General features: G+C 46.2%; 1 protein-coding gene across 1 annotated transcript in view; it reads right to left on the reverse strand.

Annotated features, from left to right (window-relative positions):
- Positions 1 to 8203: 8203 nt before the first annotated feature.
- Positions 8204 to 16113, reverse strand: part of NPC1L1 (NPC1 like intracellular cholesterol transporter 1) — a 28868-nt gene continuing 20958 nt past the window's right edge. The window contains exons 15-19 of the mRNA XM_004045379.5: positions 12888 to 13038; positions 12384 to 12615; positions 11762 to 11875; positions 11481 to 11643; positions 8204 to 9329 (exon numbers count right to left, since the gene is read on the reverse strand). Of these exons, the coding sequence (XP_004045427.4) occupies positions 9127 to 9329; positions 11481 to 11643; positions 11762 to 11875; positions 12384 to 12615; positions 12888 to 13038 (863 nt within the window). The 3' untranslated portion in view covers positions 8204 to 9126. The remainder of the gene's footprint in view (positions 9330 to 11480; positions 11644 to 11761; positions 11876 to 12383; positions 12616 to 12887; positions 13039 to 16113) is intronic.

Below are 16113 nucleotides of genomic sequence, written 5' to 3' on the forward strand. Positions count from 1 at the left end.
AGATGTGTCTTTCGCTAATATCTTCTCCCAGGCAGTAGCTTGTCTTCTCATCCTTTTTAAATTTTATTTATTTATATATTTTTTGAGACAGAGTCTCGCTCTGTTGCCCAAGCTGGAGTACAGTGGCACAATTTCAGCTCACTGCAACCTCTGCCTCCTGGGTTCAAGTAATTCTTGTGCATCAGCCTGTCAAGTAGCTGGGATTACAGGTGTGCACCACTGCGCCCAGCTAATTTTTCTATTTTTAGTAGAGACAGGTTTTCACCATGTTAGCCAGGCTGGTCTCAAACTCCTGGCCTCAAGTGATCCACCCACCTCGGCCTTCCAGAGTGCTAGGATTAAAGGCAAAAGCCACCACACTTGGCCATTGTCTTCTTCTTCTTGACATTGTCTTTTGCAGAGCAGAAGTTTTAAATTTTAATGAAATAACACTCATCATTCTATTACTGCTAAAAAAAATTTATTAATTACAGTTTATCAATTATTTATTTCATGGATTATGCCTTTGGTGTTGTATCAAAAGGTCGCTACACCCAAGGTCATCTAGGTTTTACCCTATGTTATCTTTTAGGAGTTTTATAGTTTTGAATTTTACATTGAGGTCTATGATCCATTTTCAGTTAGTTTTTGTGAAGGGTGCAAAGTCTGTGTCTAGATTTATGTTTTTGCACATAGATGTCCAGTTGTATCTGTATCATTTGTTGGAAAGACTGCCCTTTGGCTGGGTATGGTGGCTCACACCTGTAATCCCAGCACTTTGGGAAGCCAAGGCGGGTGGATCACCTGAGGTCAGGACTTTGAGACCAGCCTAGCCAACATGGTGAAACCCCATCTCTACTAAAAATGCAAAAATTAGCCAGGCATGTTTGCAGGCCTGTAGTCCCAGCTGTGCAGGACACTGAGGCATGAGAATCACCTGAACCCAGTGATTCTCATGGTAAAGGTAAAGGTCCCATTGAACCAAGGTCATATCACTGCACTCCAGCCTGGGTGACAGAGCGAGACTCTGTCTCAAAAAAAAAAAAAAAAAAAAAAAAGTCTACCTTTGCTTCACTATATTTATTTGGTTCTATTTCTAGACTCTGTATTCTGTTACAGTGATTTATTTATCTATTCTTTACCAGTTCTTTCACTCTCTTCATTACTATAACTTTATAGTAAGTCTAGAAGTCAGATAGTGTTAGTCCTCTGACTTTGTTTTCCTTCAATATTGTGTTGGGTATTCTGGGTCTTTTGACTCACCATGTAAACTTAGTTAGCAGTGAGATAACTACTCCAGATGCCTGAGACTCCAGGTCTCACTCTCAGCTGATGTCTTTGGTCTTAAGTAAATTTAGTTACCCGGAATGATGACTTACTTCTTCCTTACTGCATAGGCAACCTTGGTTATCTGAGATGATGATTGTCTTCCTCAAGGGGAGTATGACCTTTGAACCCCATTTATAACTCACTTAAAAATGGGTATGGACAGCCTGGACAACATAGTGAAACCCCATCTCCACTAAAAATACAAAAAAATCAGCTGGGAGTGGTGTCACACGCCTGTAGTCCCACCAGTTACTCAGGAGGCTGAGGTGGGAGGAAAGCTTAACCCTGGGAGGCAGAGGTTGCAGTGAGCCGAGATTGCACCACTGCACTCCAGCCTGGGAGGGAGGGAGGGAGAGAGAGAGAGAGAGAGAGAAAGAAAGAAAAGAAAAAGAAAAAAAAGAGAGAGAGGGGGAGGGAGGGAGGGAGGGAGGGAAGGAAAGAAGGAAGGAAAGAAGGAAGGAAGGAAGGAAGGAAGGAAGGAAGGAAGGAAGGAAGGAAGGAAGGAAGGGGAGAGAAAAAGGATATTAGGTTGATAGGTTTTGGCTGTGTCCCCACCCACATCTCATCTTGACTTGCAGTTTGCATAATCCCCATGTGTTGTGGGAGGGACCAGGTGGAGATCGTTGAATCATGAGAGCATAATCCCCTTGTGTTGTGGGACGGACCAGGTGGAGATCGTTGAATCATGAGAGCGGTTTCCCCCATCCTGTTCTTGTGGTAGTGATTTAGTTCTCACAAGAGCTGCTGGTTTTATAAGGGGCTTCCCCTTTCACTGGGCACTGATTCTTCTCTCCACTGGTGTCATATGAAGAAGGGCATGTTTGCTTCCCCCTCTGCCATGATTGTAAGTTTCCTGAGGCCTCCCCAGCCATGCTGAACTATAAGTCAATTAAAACTCTTTCCTTTATAAATTACCCAGTCTGGGGTATGTCTTTATTAGCAGCATGAAAACAGACTAATACAATGTGTATAGAAAGGTTTCAAAGAAGCAAAACCTTAGTAAGAATATTTGTGTGATGGGGGGAAATTTTTGTATATTTCGTGTTTTATGTGCTTGTAACATTTAAAGTATTTGGTCTATTAGTGTAAGAATTGTATAATTCCAATTTAAAATGGCATTTCATATAAGCTTAAGATTTTAAATTGAAATGTTGCTAAATCTATGTGCAGTGTTACGACATCTATAAAAACTTTATATTAATGATATTCCATAAATTTAATTTATTAGGTTTAAAAGAGTTAAGTATATGGGAAGATTTTGTTTCTTATGCAGAGTATTTAGGAAGAAAATGGAGACTATTACCTTTATAAATGCAGTTAAAATATGTTCAATTAATTAAATTTGTAAACAGGCTAAATATTTTCCAAAGGTTACCTTTAAAGTAGTGATTAAATAGAAAAACAGAGGCTTGTACTATTGATTGAAATTAAGGCTGTTGAGGCAGCACTAATTTGATCAAGGTTTATTTGAAGCCAAATGTGAGAATCCGCTTAGGAAACACACCAACAATGTTAGGAATGTTCCAGTCTGTTACAAGGTAGAAGGCTTTTATAGGAATCTTGAGACTTATTCACTATCACGAGAACAGCACAGGGAAGACTTGCCCCCATGATTTAATTACCTCCCACCAGGTCCCTCCCACAACGGGTGGGAATTCAGGATGAGATTTGGGTGGGGACACAGCCAAACCATATAAGTAGGTTAATTTGGAAGCCTGTTTATTTTTAAAGTAAATCGTCAAATGTGACCGATAGTTCGTCAGTATACTGAACTTAAAACTGAAGGAAGAACAAGGTTTTTTTTAAAATTTCTGACTTTAGTACATCAGGTATCGGGGTGGAGGGGGGTATTGCTATCCTTGACATACCTCTGGCTGCGTCTCTTCTCATCACAGTTAGATATCTGGAACTCAGGAACTGAACTGGGTTTTAGGCAGAAGTGAAGTGGAAACACTTAGTAAGCACCTACTATGTCACAAGTACTAGATGTTTTCACGTATAATATCTATTTCATCCTTTAAAAAAAACTGTGGGGAGTCAAGGCAAATTTTCCTAATTTTTTTTTTTTGAGACAGGGTCTCACTCTGTGACCCAGGCTGTAGTGCAGTGGCATGATCACAGCTCTCTGCAGCCTCCACTTCCTGGGATCAAGTGATCCTCCCACCTCACCCTCCCAAGTAGCTGGGACCACAGGTGAGTGCCACCAACCCAGCTAATTTTTTTTTTAATGCAGAGATTGTGGTCTCGCTGTGTTTCCCAGGCCGGTTTCAAACTCCTGGGCTCAAGTAATCTTCCCACCTTGGCCTCCCAAAGTTCTGGGATTGCTGGAGTGAGCCACTGTGCTCAGCCACTAATTTTTTTTTTCACAGATGGGGTATTGCTATGTTGCCCAGGCTGACCTGCGATTCTTAGGCTCAAGTGATCCTCCCATCTCAGCCTCTCAAGTAGCTGGGACGACAAATAGCATCACTGTGCCCAGCTAAACTATCCCAGTTTTTACAGGTAAAGAAACCAAACCCATGCCGGGTGTGGTGGCTCACACCTGTAATCCTAGCAATTTGGGAGGCTGAGGCAGGCATATCACCTGGGGTCAGGAGTTCAAGACCAGCCTGGTCAACATGGCAAAACCCTGTCTGTATACAAAAATTAGCCAGGTGTGGTGGCAGGCGCCTGTAGTTGCAGCTACTCAGGAGGCTGAGGCAGGAGAATCACTCAAACCCGGGAGGCAGAGATTGCAGTGAGCCAAGATCACACCAGTGCACTCCAGCCTGGCCAACAGAGCGAGACTCTGTCTCAAAAAAAACAAAAAGCAAAAAAGAAACTAAAGCCCAGATAAGTCAAATATGTTACCCAAAGAGGCCCAGCAAAGGAGTGACAAAACCAGCTTGGAGACTCTGCCTCACTGTGAAGAGTGAGACTATCTGCCCTCCCATTTCCTCTGAATTGCCATCTCTAGATGGCTCTGAACCTTTCCTCCACCCTCCATCTCCAGCATCCAGTCCCTCTGCTCATGGAGAAAGGCACATAAGAGCTCAGTTCTGACATCTTAGCCCCATACTGGGCCTATGTAGTTCCTATTCTGTGTGGAATGCCCTCCTCTCCTTCCTCAGATCCAATGTGGAAACCCTCCCCACACCACCTGGATTCTGACACCCCACATGTGCTGCCTGGCCTCACCTTACCCCATGGCCTGTAGGCCAAATTGTGAGGGAAGAGAAGAGGAAGAACTCTCATTGTGCTTTTACTCAGCCTTGCTCTGGTGACTGACAAAATTGAGGAACGTGTATTGGCCATTTGCTTGTTTGAGTAGCCAGCCTAGCTTTTCTTTTGGTTGTCTGTCTTTTTCTTACTGAGTTGTAGGAGATTTTTTATGCATTCTAAACACAAGCCCTTTCTCAGATATGTGTGTATTTCAGATATGTGCAAATATCTTTTCCTCTCTATGGTTTGAATTTTATCTTTCCTAAGGATGTCTTTTGAAGAACAGAAGTCTTTTTTTTTATTTCAATACAGTTCAATTTATCAATCTTTTTCTCTATGAGTAAGGCTTTTGTTTCCCAAGAAAAGTTTTTCCTATTTCAGTCTTGGGGATACTCTTTTATGTTACCTTTTAGAACTCTATCATTTTATCTTTCACATTTAGATTGACAGTCTATTAGGAAATGATTTTTGTGTATCTTGGGGAAGAGGGTCATGATTCATTTCTTTCTGTGTGGATATCCAACTAGGTCAGCATCATACATTGAAAAACCTCCTTTACCCAATGCTCTGCATGCCTCCTCCATCATAAATCATGTGTCCTTGTGGATATCATCTGTTTCTGGACTTTCTATTCTTTCCATTTTTCTATTTGTTCTTCCTTGTGCCAAAATCTCACTATCTTTATTTCTGTATATTTATATTATCTTGATTTCTGGTAGTGTAAGTTCTCTGACTTTGTTTTTCTTCAAGATTGCCTTCGTGAATTTTCATCTTTTGTGGTTCTATATGAATTTTTGAATCAGCTTATCAGTTTCCACAAAAAATTTTCTGGGGTTATGATTGAAATTACAGTGAAACTAGTAATTAATTTGAAGAGAATTGACATCTCTGTAGTATAGAGCCCTCAATTCATGGTATATTCCTCCATTTCTTTTGACAGTTAATTTCTCTCAATATTATACAAATTAAATTACAAAGTTATTATTTTTCATAGTTTTCTTGACCACCTTTTGTTAGAGTAATTCCAATAGTTTATATATAGATTCTTTTGGATCTTTAAAAAAATTTTTTTTGTAGAGGTGAGGTCTTGCTATGTCTTGAACTCCTGGCCTCAAGTGATCCTCCTGCCTTGGCCTCAGAAATTGCTGGGGTTACAGGCATGAGCCACTGCACCCAGCCTGAATCTTTTTTATACATATTTATGTTATCTGTGAATGATGTCAATTTTATTTATTTCTAATCCTTATAAACTTAGTTTCTTTTTCTTGCCTTATTACAATGGCTAAGACCTCCAGTACAATGTTGGGTAAAAGTGGGCAACTTTGTCTCATTCCCAATCTCAGGGAAAAGGGTTTCAATGTTTGACTATTAAGTATAAAATTTGTTCAACCGTATGTTATTTTATATGTGTGTGTGTGTGTGTGTGTGTGTGTATAATAACATTATACAGTTGAACAAATACTACAGATAGGACTGGCATGGTGGCTCATACCTGTAATTCCAGGTACTTGGGAGGCTGAGGTAGGAGGATCCCTTGAGGCCAAGTGTTCAAGACCAGCCTGGGCAACAAAGTGAGAACCCCATCTCTTAAACAGACAAAAATAAATACTAGAGATAAAAAGGGATATTTTTATAGTCATTTCAAACTATAAAAGTCTCAATTTGTCAAGAAGGTTAAAACACCCTAAACTTGTATGCATCATACACACACACAGACACATACACACACACACACACACACGGCTAAGATTTATTTTAGCTAGAATGTCTTGTTTCTAATAGGAGGGTTAGCCACATAACCCAGACCTCCCCCCTGCACTCCTTCCTCTCTTTGTATATTCTTTTTTTTTTTTTTTTTTTTTGAGACAGTAGCTCACTCTTTCACTCAGGCTGGAGTACAGTGGTGCCATCATAGCTCACTGCAGCCTCAAACTCGAGCTGAAACAATCCTCCCACCTCAGCCTTCCAAGTAGCTAGGCTGGCTAACTTTTAAACTTTTTGTAGAGACAGTATCTCCCTATGTTGCCGAGGCTGGTCTTGAACTCCTGGCCTCAAGCAATTCTCCTGCCTCAGCCTCCCAAAGTGCTGGGATTACAGGCATGAGCCACCGTACCTGGACTCTCTTTGTATATTCTTTTTTTTTTAAACATAAACTCAAGATTTTATTGTCTTCATAATAAAACAAAAGATGACACTTAGAACTGGATCACTTGGCCCTTGCTCTTCTTACCTCCTCCCAGTTCAAAATGCTTGTATCTCTTAATAGCCAGCATTCTCTTAGATCTGCAGTTGGGCTCCATGCACTCAAAACTTAGCACAATCTTCTTTGTAGTTTTAGCCTTTTTCTGGAAAATTGGCTTAGTCTCCCCACCATAGCCCCTCTGCTTCCTGTCATAACATGGCTTTCCCTAGGCATACAGGGAAATGTGTCCTGTGTCACTCTGTGGGGCTGGTGCTTCCCACACTTCTTACAGAAAGTCCAGTGGGTTTTAGGAGTGTTCACCGTGTTTGCAGGAGCACTATTGGCACTCTTTGTGTTTTCTTGATTTTATTTGCTGTTAAATATGTTGCAACTATTTTTCTGAGCTCATACGTGTCTTTCAACTTTCGTTAATTTTTTGTGTGTTTTCAGAAGTTTTCCATTATTATATGGTCATACCTTAGTGTTTACCTTTATGGCTTCTGGACTTTGTGCTTAGGAAACTTTTCCCCCTCCAAGATTATAACATACTCTTCTGTGTTTCCTTCTGATAGTTGTATCATTTCATTTTTGTGTTTAGTGCTTTTATCTGTCTGTACTTTTATTTTGTGTATTGTGTGAAGTATAGATATAACTTTATTTTGATCCAAATAATTTGCTCACTACTCTCACACCGTTTACTGAAGGAGCTACCGTTTCCTCTGATTTGAAATGTCTGCTGTCAAAAGCTATTTTGTTCCTCAAATCTATCTGTTTATTCTGCACCTGTGGAGTTTTTAACAGGGTGAATTGTGCGATTTCTCCTCAGCCTCTATTCCCTCGTAGCTGTCCCTTCACCAAATCTCCTGTCCATCATGGTCAGCCAGCAACCCTCCCAAAGGTGGGCTAATGATGCTGGCACATGGGGTTCTTATGAGGACCCAAAAGTAGATAGTAGGCTCCAGAAACGCCAGCTCCTTTCCACCCCTTTTTGCTTGTCTTCCCTTTACATGCTGACAGTCCCTCTGAGCCTCAAAGCAACAGTGGCCCCTCAGCCAAACAAGGGCTGGACCCAGCATGGGGCAGAAAGACTCGAGGGGATCTGGAATGTTCCTTGACATTTCCACCCACTGCCCTGGCCTGGGGCCCTCCTGGCAGCTGCTTGTTTGTACGGTGGGTTCTTCCCTCCTTGAATGCACTGTGGTTCTCCTGTAGCTCCTCCAGGTGTTGCCTACTTCACAGTCTCTTCCAGAAAAGGAGGGGCTGCACATCCTACTCCTGACTGACTCTCAGGCTCCGTGCCCTCCCACTTTGAAGGGAAATTACTCCCACTCCTCAAAGTCCCTTGTAAGGCATGAGCACACAATGGCCTGGCTACTTTCTTGAAAAGAGGGAGAAGAAATAGAACAAAACACAGACTAGTATCTCCACAAATCACTCTCCCACACATGTATTATTTGTGTCATTCACAAAAATTATCTTAAACCGAGAGGAAGCCAGGGTAGGACATGTGACATAAAACACCATTTCTGCCAACAAATGTTTATTAAACACCTATGTGCACAGCACAGAGCCAGGATCTTCATCTCCACTGCAGTTCACGCTTCTGGAGAGCTGTCCAAAAGCTCGGGTTGGGCTGGTTTGAGGCCTGGGATCCAGGCCCGAGGTGAAGATGGGAGGACCAGCCCAGCCCCAAGAGCTCCCAGCCTTCAGACTCCTGGGTGGCCTTGACTGGCAGCAACAGCCTTAATAAGAATTGGACCTGGAGACCAAACCCAACACCATTTTCCAGGAGGGGCTAATCCATGACCAAGGTGCTTATGAGAGCATCCTTCCTGGGCCTTATGAGAGCATCCTTCCTGGGCCCTTCTCTTGCCAGAAAAGGCCGTGGATGGCAGACCTGCAGGTGCGCCCTGGAGGGAGTGGCTGCCGACCGGCCTCCCACAGCGTTGGCTCTTGGCCTGAGCCTTTGCCTCTCCCTGGCCTCCTGTGATATCACACCCAGGGTAGTGGTCATTGTCTGTGTCCTCAGGGACACTGCTACGTGTTAAAGACTTACTGACACAGAATTAAGACTTTCGAGAGAGGAACTGAGAAGGGAAAAGTTGGATGAGAAGTGGGCTCCTAGGAAAGTGAGTGAGTGTGGGACAAACATGGAGTGTGTCTGTTCCTGCCAACTTCCAGACCCAGGCCCAGGAGGAGGCACTGCCCAAGGCCTAGGTGACTTGGAAACTGGGGACCCACTATGGGAGCAGAGGAGCCATCAGTGGTGCTGCCTGGATACCTGAAGAGCAGGCCATCCTCCAGTGACAGGCAGTCTCATGGGAATGGCCTCCCCTAGGATTTGAGGAGGGCGTGTGTCAAGGGGCAGTCACAAGGAAGACCCCCATAACCCTTTGGTTCAGGGCCATAGAGCCTAGACAGGGCCTCTGGCTGTATCAGAACTGCTGCCCATTCTTGGGCAAGAAGTTGCTGATGGCACCAGCACCTTTGATAGAACCTTCAAAGCTGTGGTTGACATAGATGTTGTCAGCTGTGGAGACTCGGGAGGGGTGATTTGGGCAGGAGGCCACCATGACTGCTGCCGCCGCCTCCTCAGCCCGCTTCTGCTCCAGTGCCAGAGCCGGGTTGACGTCAGGCCCTGCGGAGAGACAGAGAACCACAGTCAGAAAGGTGGGCAGGGGACACAGGTGAGAAGCTATTCCTGGTTCTGTACAACAAACCCAAGGCAGGAAGGGTCCCAGGGGGGATCTGTGCCATGTGCCTTCCAGGGTCACTATGTTTGCAGCCCAAGCTTCAGGGATGTCCTGGTCCCTCCATCCCCCAAGCATTTTGGGAACCTCCAAGGAATAGCCACCACCTGCAGCTCCAAGGCCCTGGATATCCTTCGTCCAAGCACACCCCACGACTGCTCCTCCTTGCCCGTCTCTTATGTCTCACCCACCACCCCCAGTGCACACACTCTACTCCTTCCAAGAGGGTCGGGGAGTCCCCACAAGAGACATGGTTAGGAACCACGGAGCTGTGTGGGCTCCAATCCCTACTACCTTTGACCAAGTCTGTAACCTGGGGCAGGTGTCTCAGTTCCCTCATCTGTAAAATGGGAAGGATAATAATACCTGCCTCGGGGGTAGTAAGAGAATTACAGACACATATGTTGATGCACAAACACACCCCTCTATAAATGTCTTCTAATAATATTATTACCATCTGGTGGGGGGTAAAATTGAACTCCTCCCAGCTTGCCCACCCTGAGAGCCAGAAACACCTTCATCCTGGGAGGCTCAATTTGAGCTTCCATGTGCCTCAGCCTCCCAAAGTGCTAGGATTACAAACATGAGCCACCACTCCTGGCCAGCATTTCAAAATATTAATGAGACAGGGTGCGGTGGCCCACGCCTGTAATCCCCGCACTTTGGGAGGCCAAGGCAGATGGATCACCTGAGGTCAGGAGTTCGAGACCAGCCTGACCAACATGGTGAAACCTGTCTCCAATAAAAATACAAAAATTAGCCAGGTATGGTGGCATGCACCGATATCCCAGCTACTCGAGAGGCTGAGACAGCAGAATCGCTTGAACCCAGGAGGCAGAGGTTGCAGTGAGCTGAGATTGCGCCACTGCACTCCAGCCTGGGCAACAGAGAGAGACTCTGTCTAAAAATAATAAAAATAAAAATAATTAAAATAATTAAAAACAAATTAATGATAGGGCTGGGCACAGTGGCTCACGCCTGTAATCCCAGCACTTTGGCAGGCCTTGGCGGTCGGATCACCTGAGGTCAGGAGTTCGAGACCAGCCTGCCCAACATGGTGAAACCCCGTCTCTACTAAAAATAAAAAATAAATAAATAAATTAGCCAGGCATGGTGGTGCGCACCTGTAATCCCAGCTACTTGGGAGGCTAAAGCAGGAGAATGGCTTGAACTTGGGAGGCAGAGGTTGCAGGGAGCTGTGATCATACCACTGCACTCCAGCCTGGGCAACAGAGCGAGACTCCATCTCAAAAAATAAAAATAAAATAATGTAAAGTAAAATAAAATAAATAATAAATTTAAATTAAAATAAAAGCCAAGCGCAGTGGCTCACACCTGTAATCCTAGCACTGTGGAAGGCCATGGTGGATCACTTGAGCTCAGGAGTTTGAGACCAGCCTGGGCAACATAGGGAGACCCCATCTCTACAAAAAATAAAAAATTAGCTGGGCATGGTGGTGTGCACCTGTGGTCCCAGCTACTCAGGAGGCTGAGGTGGGAGGATCGCTTGAGCCTGGGAAGTCAAGGCGGCAGTGAGCTGTGATCAAGCTACTGCACTCCAGCCTGGGTGTCAGAGCAAGACCCTGTCTCCAAAAAATATTAATAATAATAATAGAATGGAACCAGCAATATCAGAATGCTTCACATGTATAAAGGAAGTATTAATATTATTTAGTGAAGCATTTGTTTTAGGCAGGCATGTCTATGTGTGCCCGTGCGTGTCACCTCTCTGTGTAAAATATATTTCTTGCTGAAGGGCATGCTTAAAAGTCCAACAGCAGTGCAGTGAAGATCCACAGTGTACAGGGCCACAGAAACGTTGTTTGAGATATACATCACTGACAAAAAAAGATGTTCACAGCACATTAAATGAATAATAGTAGCTTCCAAGACAGAATTGCCACATGGTCATAGTCCTGGCTTCTGACATCTGCCCATGGCTTGTTTGCACTTCCTGAGCTTTTGTGGTGAGCATGCACTGTTACTGTTGTCGTCAGCATAATCATGACAGTCTGGTAGGAACAGGCCTGGGCACTCACCCACGTAGCTGAGGATGACGGGCAGGAAGACCAAGCCATGCAGCAGGCCCAGCAGAGTGATCAGGAGGTTGAGGCGGAAGAAGAAGATCTGAATGAGCTGGGCCTTGGCGAGGCCCAGGACAAGGATGCCAGGCAGGTTGGTCATGGCCACACCTGCAAACACCTGGGGGGGTCAGAGCCAGGTGTCAGGCAGGGCACAGGGCATCAGGCAGGGCACAGGGCATCAAGCAGGGCACAGGGTGTCAAGTGGGGCACAGGGTGGCCCACTCCTCTCCACTCACCGCACTTCCCATAGAGATGGTGGCCTCTTTGGCCCTCTCCAGCCAGGTGGGCTTGGTGCTGATGGCAAAGGAGCGGGTAATGTGGGACACGAACTCCACAGACATGCCCACCGCCTATGGGCAGAGAGGGGGGCATAAGCCAAGAAAGGCAGAGGTGGGGAAGGAACTGGGGAGATGAGGCCTCCACCAGGACCAGCGCGGGGCAGGCATCTAGATTCTAGACAGAACTGGGAGTATTTGGCCGGGTGCAGTGGCTCATGCCTATAATCCCAACACTTTGGGAGGCTGAGGTGAGAGGATCACTTGAGCCCAGGAGTTTGAGACCAGCCTGGGCAACAAAGTGAGACCCTGTCTCTACAACAAAAATTAAAATATTAGCTGGACGCAGTGGCACGTGCCTGTAGTCCTGGCTACTTTGGAGGCTGAGGTAGGAGGATCGCTTGAGCCCAAGGGTTCGAGGCTACAGTGAGCTGTGATCATGTCACTGCCCTCAAGCCTGAGCAACAGAGCAAGACCCTGCCTCTAAAAAAAGAAAAAAAAAAAAGAACTAGGAGTATTCTACGAGGCTGGATCCCCAACCACCCCTCCAGAGGCCCCCTGGTGCCTGTGTCTGCTGGGTTACCGAGACCAGGTTGATGAGGGACACAGCGTTGTAACTGATGCCCCACAGGGCCATGAAGCCAACGGTGTCCACGAGGATCATGACAATGGAGAGCAGGTTGAGGAGGCCGGAGCGCAGGTCCAGGCCCAGCAGGAGGCAGGAGACAGCGAAGGTGGGCACAAGGCAGAGGCTGAGCATGAAGAGCCCCTCAGGGAGGATGGTCAGGTACTGCTCATAAAACACATTGGTGATCCTGCCAGAGCGCAGAGCATGGTCACAAGCTTAGGCCTCTGGGGCCCTCAAGGTGGGTGGGACACCCCACTTCAGAAGGAGAATGCTGAGGGTCAGGCAGGCTTATATTGGGGTGCAAACCAGCCTAAGAAATAGGCCCAAGGCTGCAGCCAGAGCCTCCTGACCTAAAACTGGTCCTCATCTCATGCAACTCCTTGCAAGCCCTCCACCCTAACCTCCAGTCTCCAGCAACCATCCCCCACCTCCCTCCAGCCCAGCCACTCAGGTCCTCACGTGTAGGGGAAGACCTCAAAAGCCGGGTCTGTCCCAGGCACTTTCCGCAGGTCAGCAGTGATGTTGGCTGCCAGCTCTCGAGCTGCCCGCAGAGCTTCTGTGTAATCCTGTGAGTTTTTCAGGGGCTTGTGATAGGCCATGAACCTGGAGGCTGGACAGCCATGGCACACAGAAGATGGAAGGGCAAAGGTCAGAGCCCTTTCCAGGACAACTTCAGAACACCACAAACGCAGTGGCACAGGCATGTGATCAAGCTGGGTTCAGGGCTCTGCCACCACCATTTGAAATTCTTAGTAAAGTTTGTACAAGAGGCCCATATTTTTGTTTTGCACCAGCCCTGCAAACTCCATAGCTGGCCCCACTGCTGTGGGAGACCCAGGCCTGACCTTTGATGAGTGAAACCTACAGAGATCTCCCTAGTGAACCGAGATTCTTCTCTGTATGGTTTCAAGATATGCATTGGATTTTTTAAATTAACTTAATTGGTTTTTAATTTGCATATTCCTATAGGAAAGGACTAGAAAGGAAGACAGAAAAATGAGAACGGTTGGATTATTAGAGCTGTGGCTTAAGGCTCCTGCCAGATAAAGGTTATTTCTTAATGACTTTAAAGAAATTAAGGTTATTGGCCGGGTGTGGTGGCTCACGCCTGTAATCCCAGCACTTTGGAAGGCTAAGGCAGGTCGATCACCTGAGGTCAGGAGTTCAAGACCAGCCTGCCCAACATGGTGAAACCCTGTCTCTACTAAAAATGCAAAAATTAGCCAGGCGTGGTGGCACACCCCTGTAATCCCAGCTACTTGGGGGGCTGAGGCAGGAGAATTCTTGAACCCAGGAGGCAGAGGCTGCAGTGAGCTGAGATCATGCTACTGCACTCCAGCTGGGCAACAGAGCAAGACCCCATCTAAAAAAAAAAAAAAAAGAAGAAATTAAGGTTATTAAGACCTTTATACAATAAAGGGTTTTTTGTTCTTGTTTTTGTTTTTGTTTTCAAGACAGAGTCTCACTGTCACCGCAGCTGGAGTGCAATGGTGCGATCTTGGCTCACTGCAACTTCTGCTTCCCGGGTTCAAGTGATTGTCCTGCCTCAGCCTCCCGAGTAGCTGGGATTACAGGTGCATGCCACCATGCCTGGCTAATTTTTGTATTTTTAGTAGAGACAGGGTTTCACCATGTTGGCCAGGCTGGTCTCAAACTCCTGACCTCAAGTGATTCGCCGGCCTCGGTCTCCCAAACTGCTGGGATTACAGGTGTGAGCCACCACACCTGGCCCAAAAAGGTTATTTCTTGGTGACACTCTGCCTCTATTAATAATACAAAAATTAGCTGGGCATAGTGGCATGCGCCTGTAATCCCAGCTACTAGGGAGGCTGAGGCAGGAGAATTACTTTAATCCAGGAGGTAGAGGTTGCAGTGAGCCGAGATTGTGCCACTGTACTCCAGCCTGGGTGACAGAATGGCAACTGTGTCTCAAAAAAAAAAAAAAGTTATTTCTTTATTGTGTACAGTGAGCATGTGTATCTGAAAAAGAAACAATAGTGCTACATAAGTGTGGAGAAAAAAGGAGAGAAATGTTCTTGGATACATACAATCTCAGAGCAGGGGAGGTGCCTAGAGAACTTCCCACCAGGCCTCTGACCACCTGGAGGGTAGTTCACACACAAATGCCCAGCCCAGCCCAGCAATTCGGGGTCTGCAAAGTCTTGGGTGAGGGTTGAGAACTTGCATTTCTTTTCTTTCTTTCTTTCTTTCTTTCCTTCTTTCTTTCTTTCTTTCTTCCTTCCTTCCTTCCTTCCTTCCTTCTTTCCTTCTCTTTCTCTCTCTTTCTCTCTCTCTCTTTCTCCCTTTCTTTCTTTTCTTTTCTTTCCTTTTCTTTTCTCTTCTTTTCTTTCAATATCTGGCTTTTTTGCCCAGGCTGGTCTCAGACAGACTAGACTCCTGGGCTCAGGTGATCCTCCCACCTTGGCCTCCCAACGTACTGGGATTATAGGCGTGAGCTGCAGCACCTAGCTGGAACTTCATTTTGAACAATTTCCAGGTTATGCTGATGCTGCTGGCTGGGGGACCTTACTTTTGAGAAGTGCTGCTCTAGACTAACCTAGTGCACACACAAGAAGACAAAGGTCAGAGACGGTGCAGACTTGCCCCCGGTTATGGGGGCTTGGCTCTACTGTGTGCTCCTTCCAGGCCCTGCTCCTCGTTCCCTGACTGACACACCCACTCCCATCTGTCCACACCAGCCCCACCACACTGGCCTCACAGAGCCTGTTGTGCTCAGGGACCAGGGCCGGGCAGGGTGCATTGCCCTTCTGGAAACATGGGAACTTCATAGCTGGAAGGGTGGGGTGAGCGAACTTGAGGCAGCTTTCAGCCAGCAGTTCAAACTATGAATTATTTCAATACAAAGTGAGATCATCCTTCAAAAACTCCCCCACCCACCGATGACCCCCATATCCGTCTCCAGCACGAGCTCCCTTAGGGCCCCTACACCGAGCATGTCTGCACAGAGCTATGGCCAGCTCCTTTACACAGATGGCTGTCTTGTTCTGCCATCTGCTGTATGAGCTGACGGCATGTTGTGGGTCCTTTTCCTGTCAGTCCAATTGCATCTCTCTTGTCACTTTTTTCTTTTCTTTTTTTTTTGAGAGAGGGTCTCACTTTGTTGCCCAGGCTGGAGTGCAGTGTTGCAATCACAGTTCACTGCAGCCTCAACCTCCCAGACTCAGGCATTCTTCCCGCCCAGCCTTCTGAATAGCTGGAACTACAGGCACACGCCACCACACCCGGGCAATTTTTTAAATTTTACTTTGTAGAGGAGGCCGGGCACAGTGGCTCATGCCTGTAATACTAGCACTTTGGAAGGCCAAGGCAGGCATATCACCTGAGGTCAGGAGTTTGAGACCAGCTTGGCCAACGTGGTGCAATTCCATCCCTGCTGAAAATACAAAAATTACCCAGACATGATGGTATGCTCCTATAGTCCCAGCTACTCAGGAGGCTGAGGCAGGAGAATCGCTCAAACCCGGAAAGTGGAGGTTGCAGTGAGCCGAGATTGCACCACTGCACTCCAGCCTGGGCAACAAAGCGAGACTCCGTCTCAAAAAAAAAAAAAAAAAAGAGGGCCTCCCTACTGTTGCCTGGGCTGGTCTCAAACTCCTGGGTTCAAGAGATCCTCTTACCTTGGCCTCCTAGAGTGCTAAGATTACAGGCGCCCAGCCTCTTGTTA

This window comes from Gorilla gorilla, chromosome 6 (assembly GCF_029281585.2).
Source record: "Gorilla gorilla gorilla isolate KB3781 chromosome 6, NHGRI_mGorGor1-v2.1_pri, whole genome shotgun sequence".
Lineage (NCBI taxonomy): Eukaryota > Metazoa > Chordata > Mammalia > Primates > Hominidae > Gorilla > Gorilla gorilla.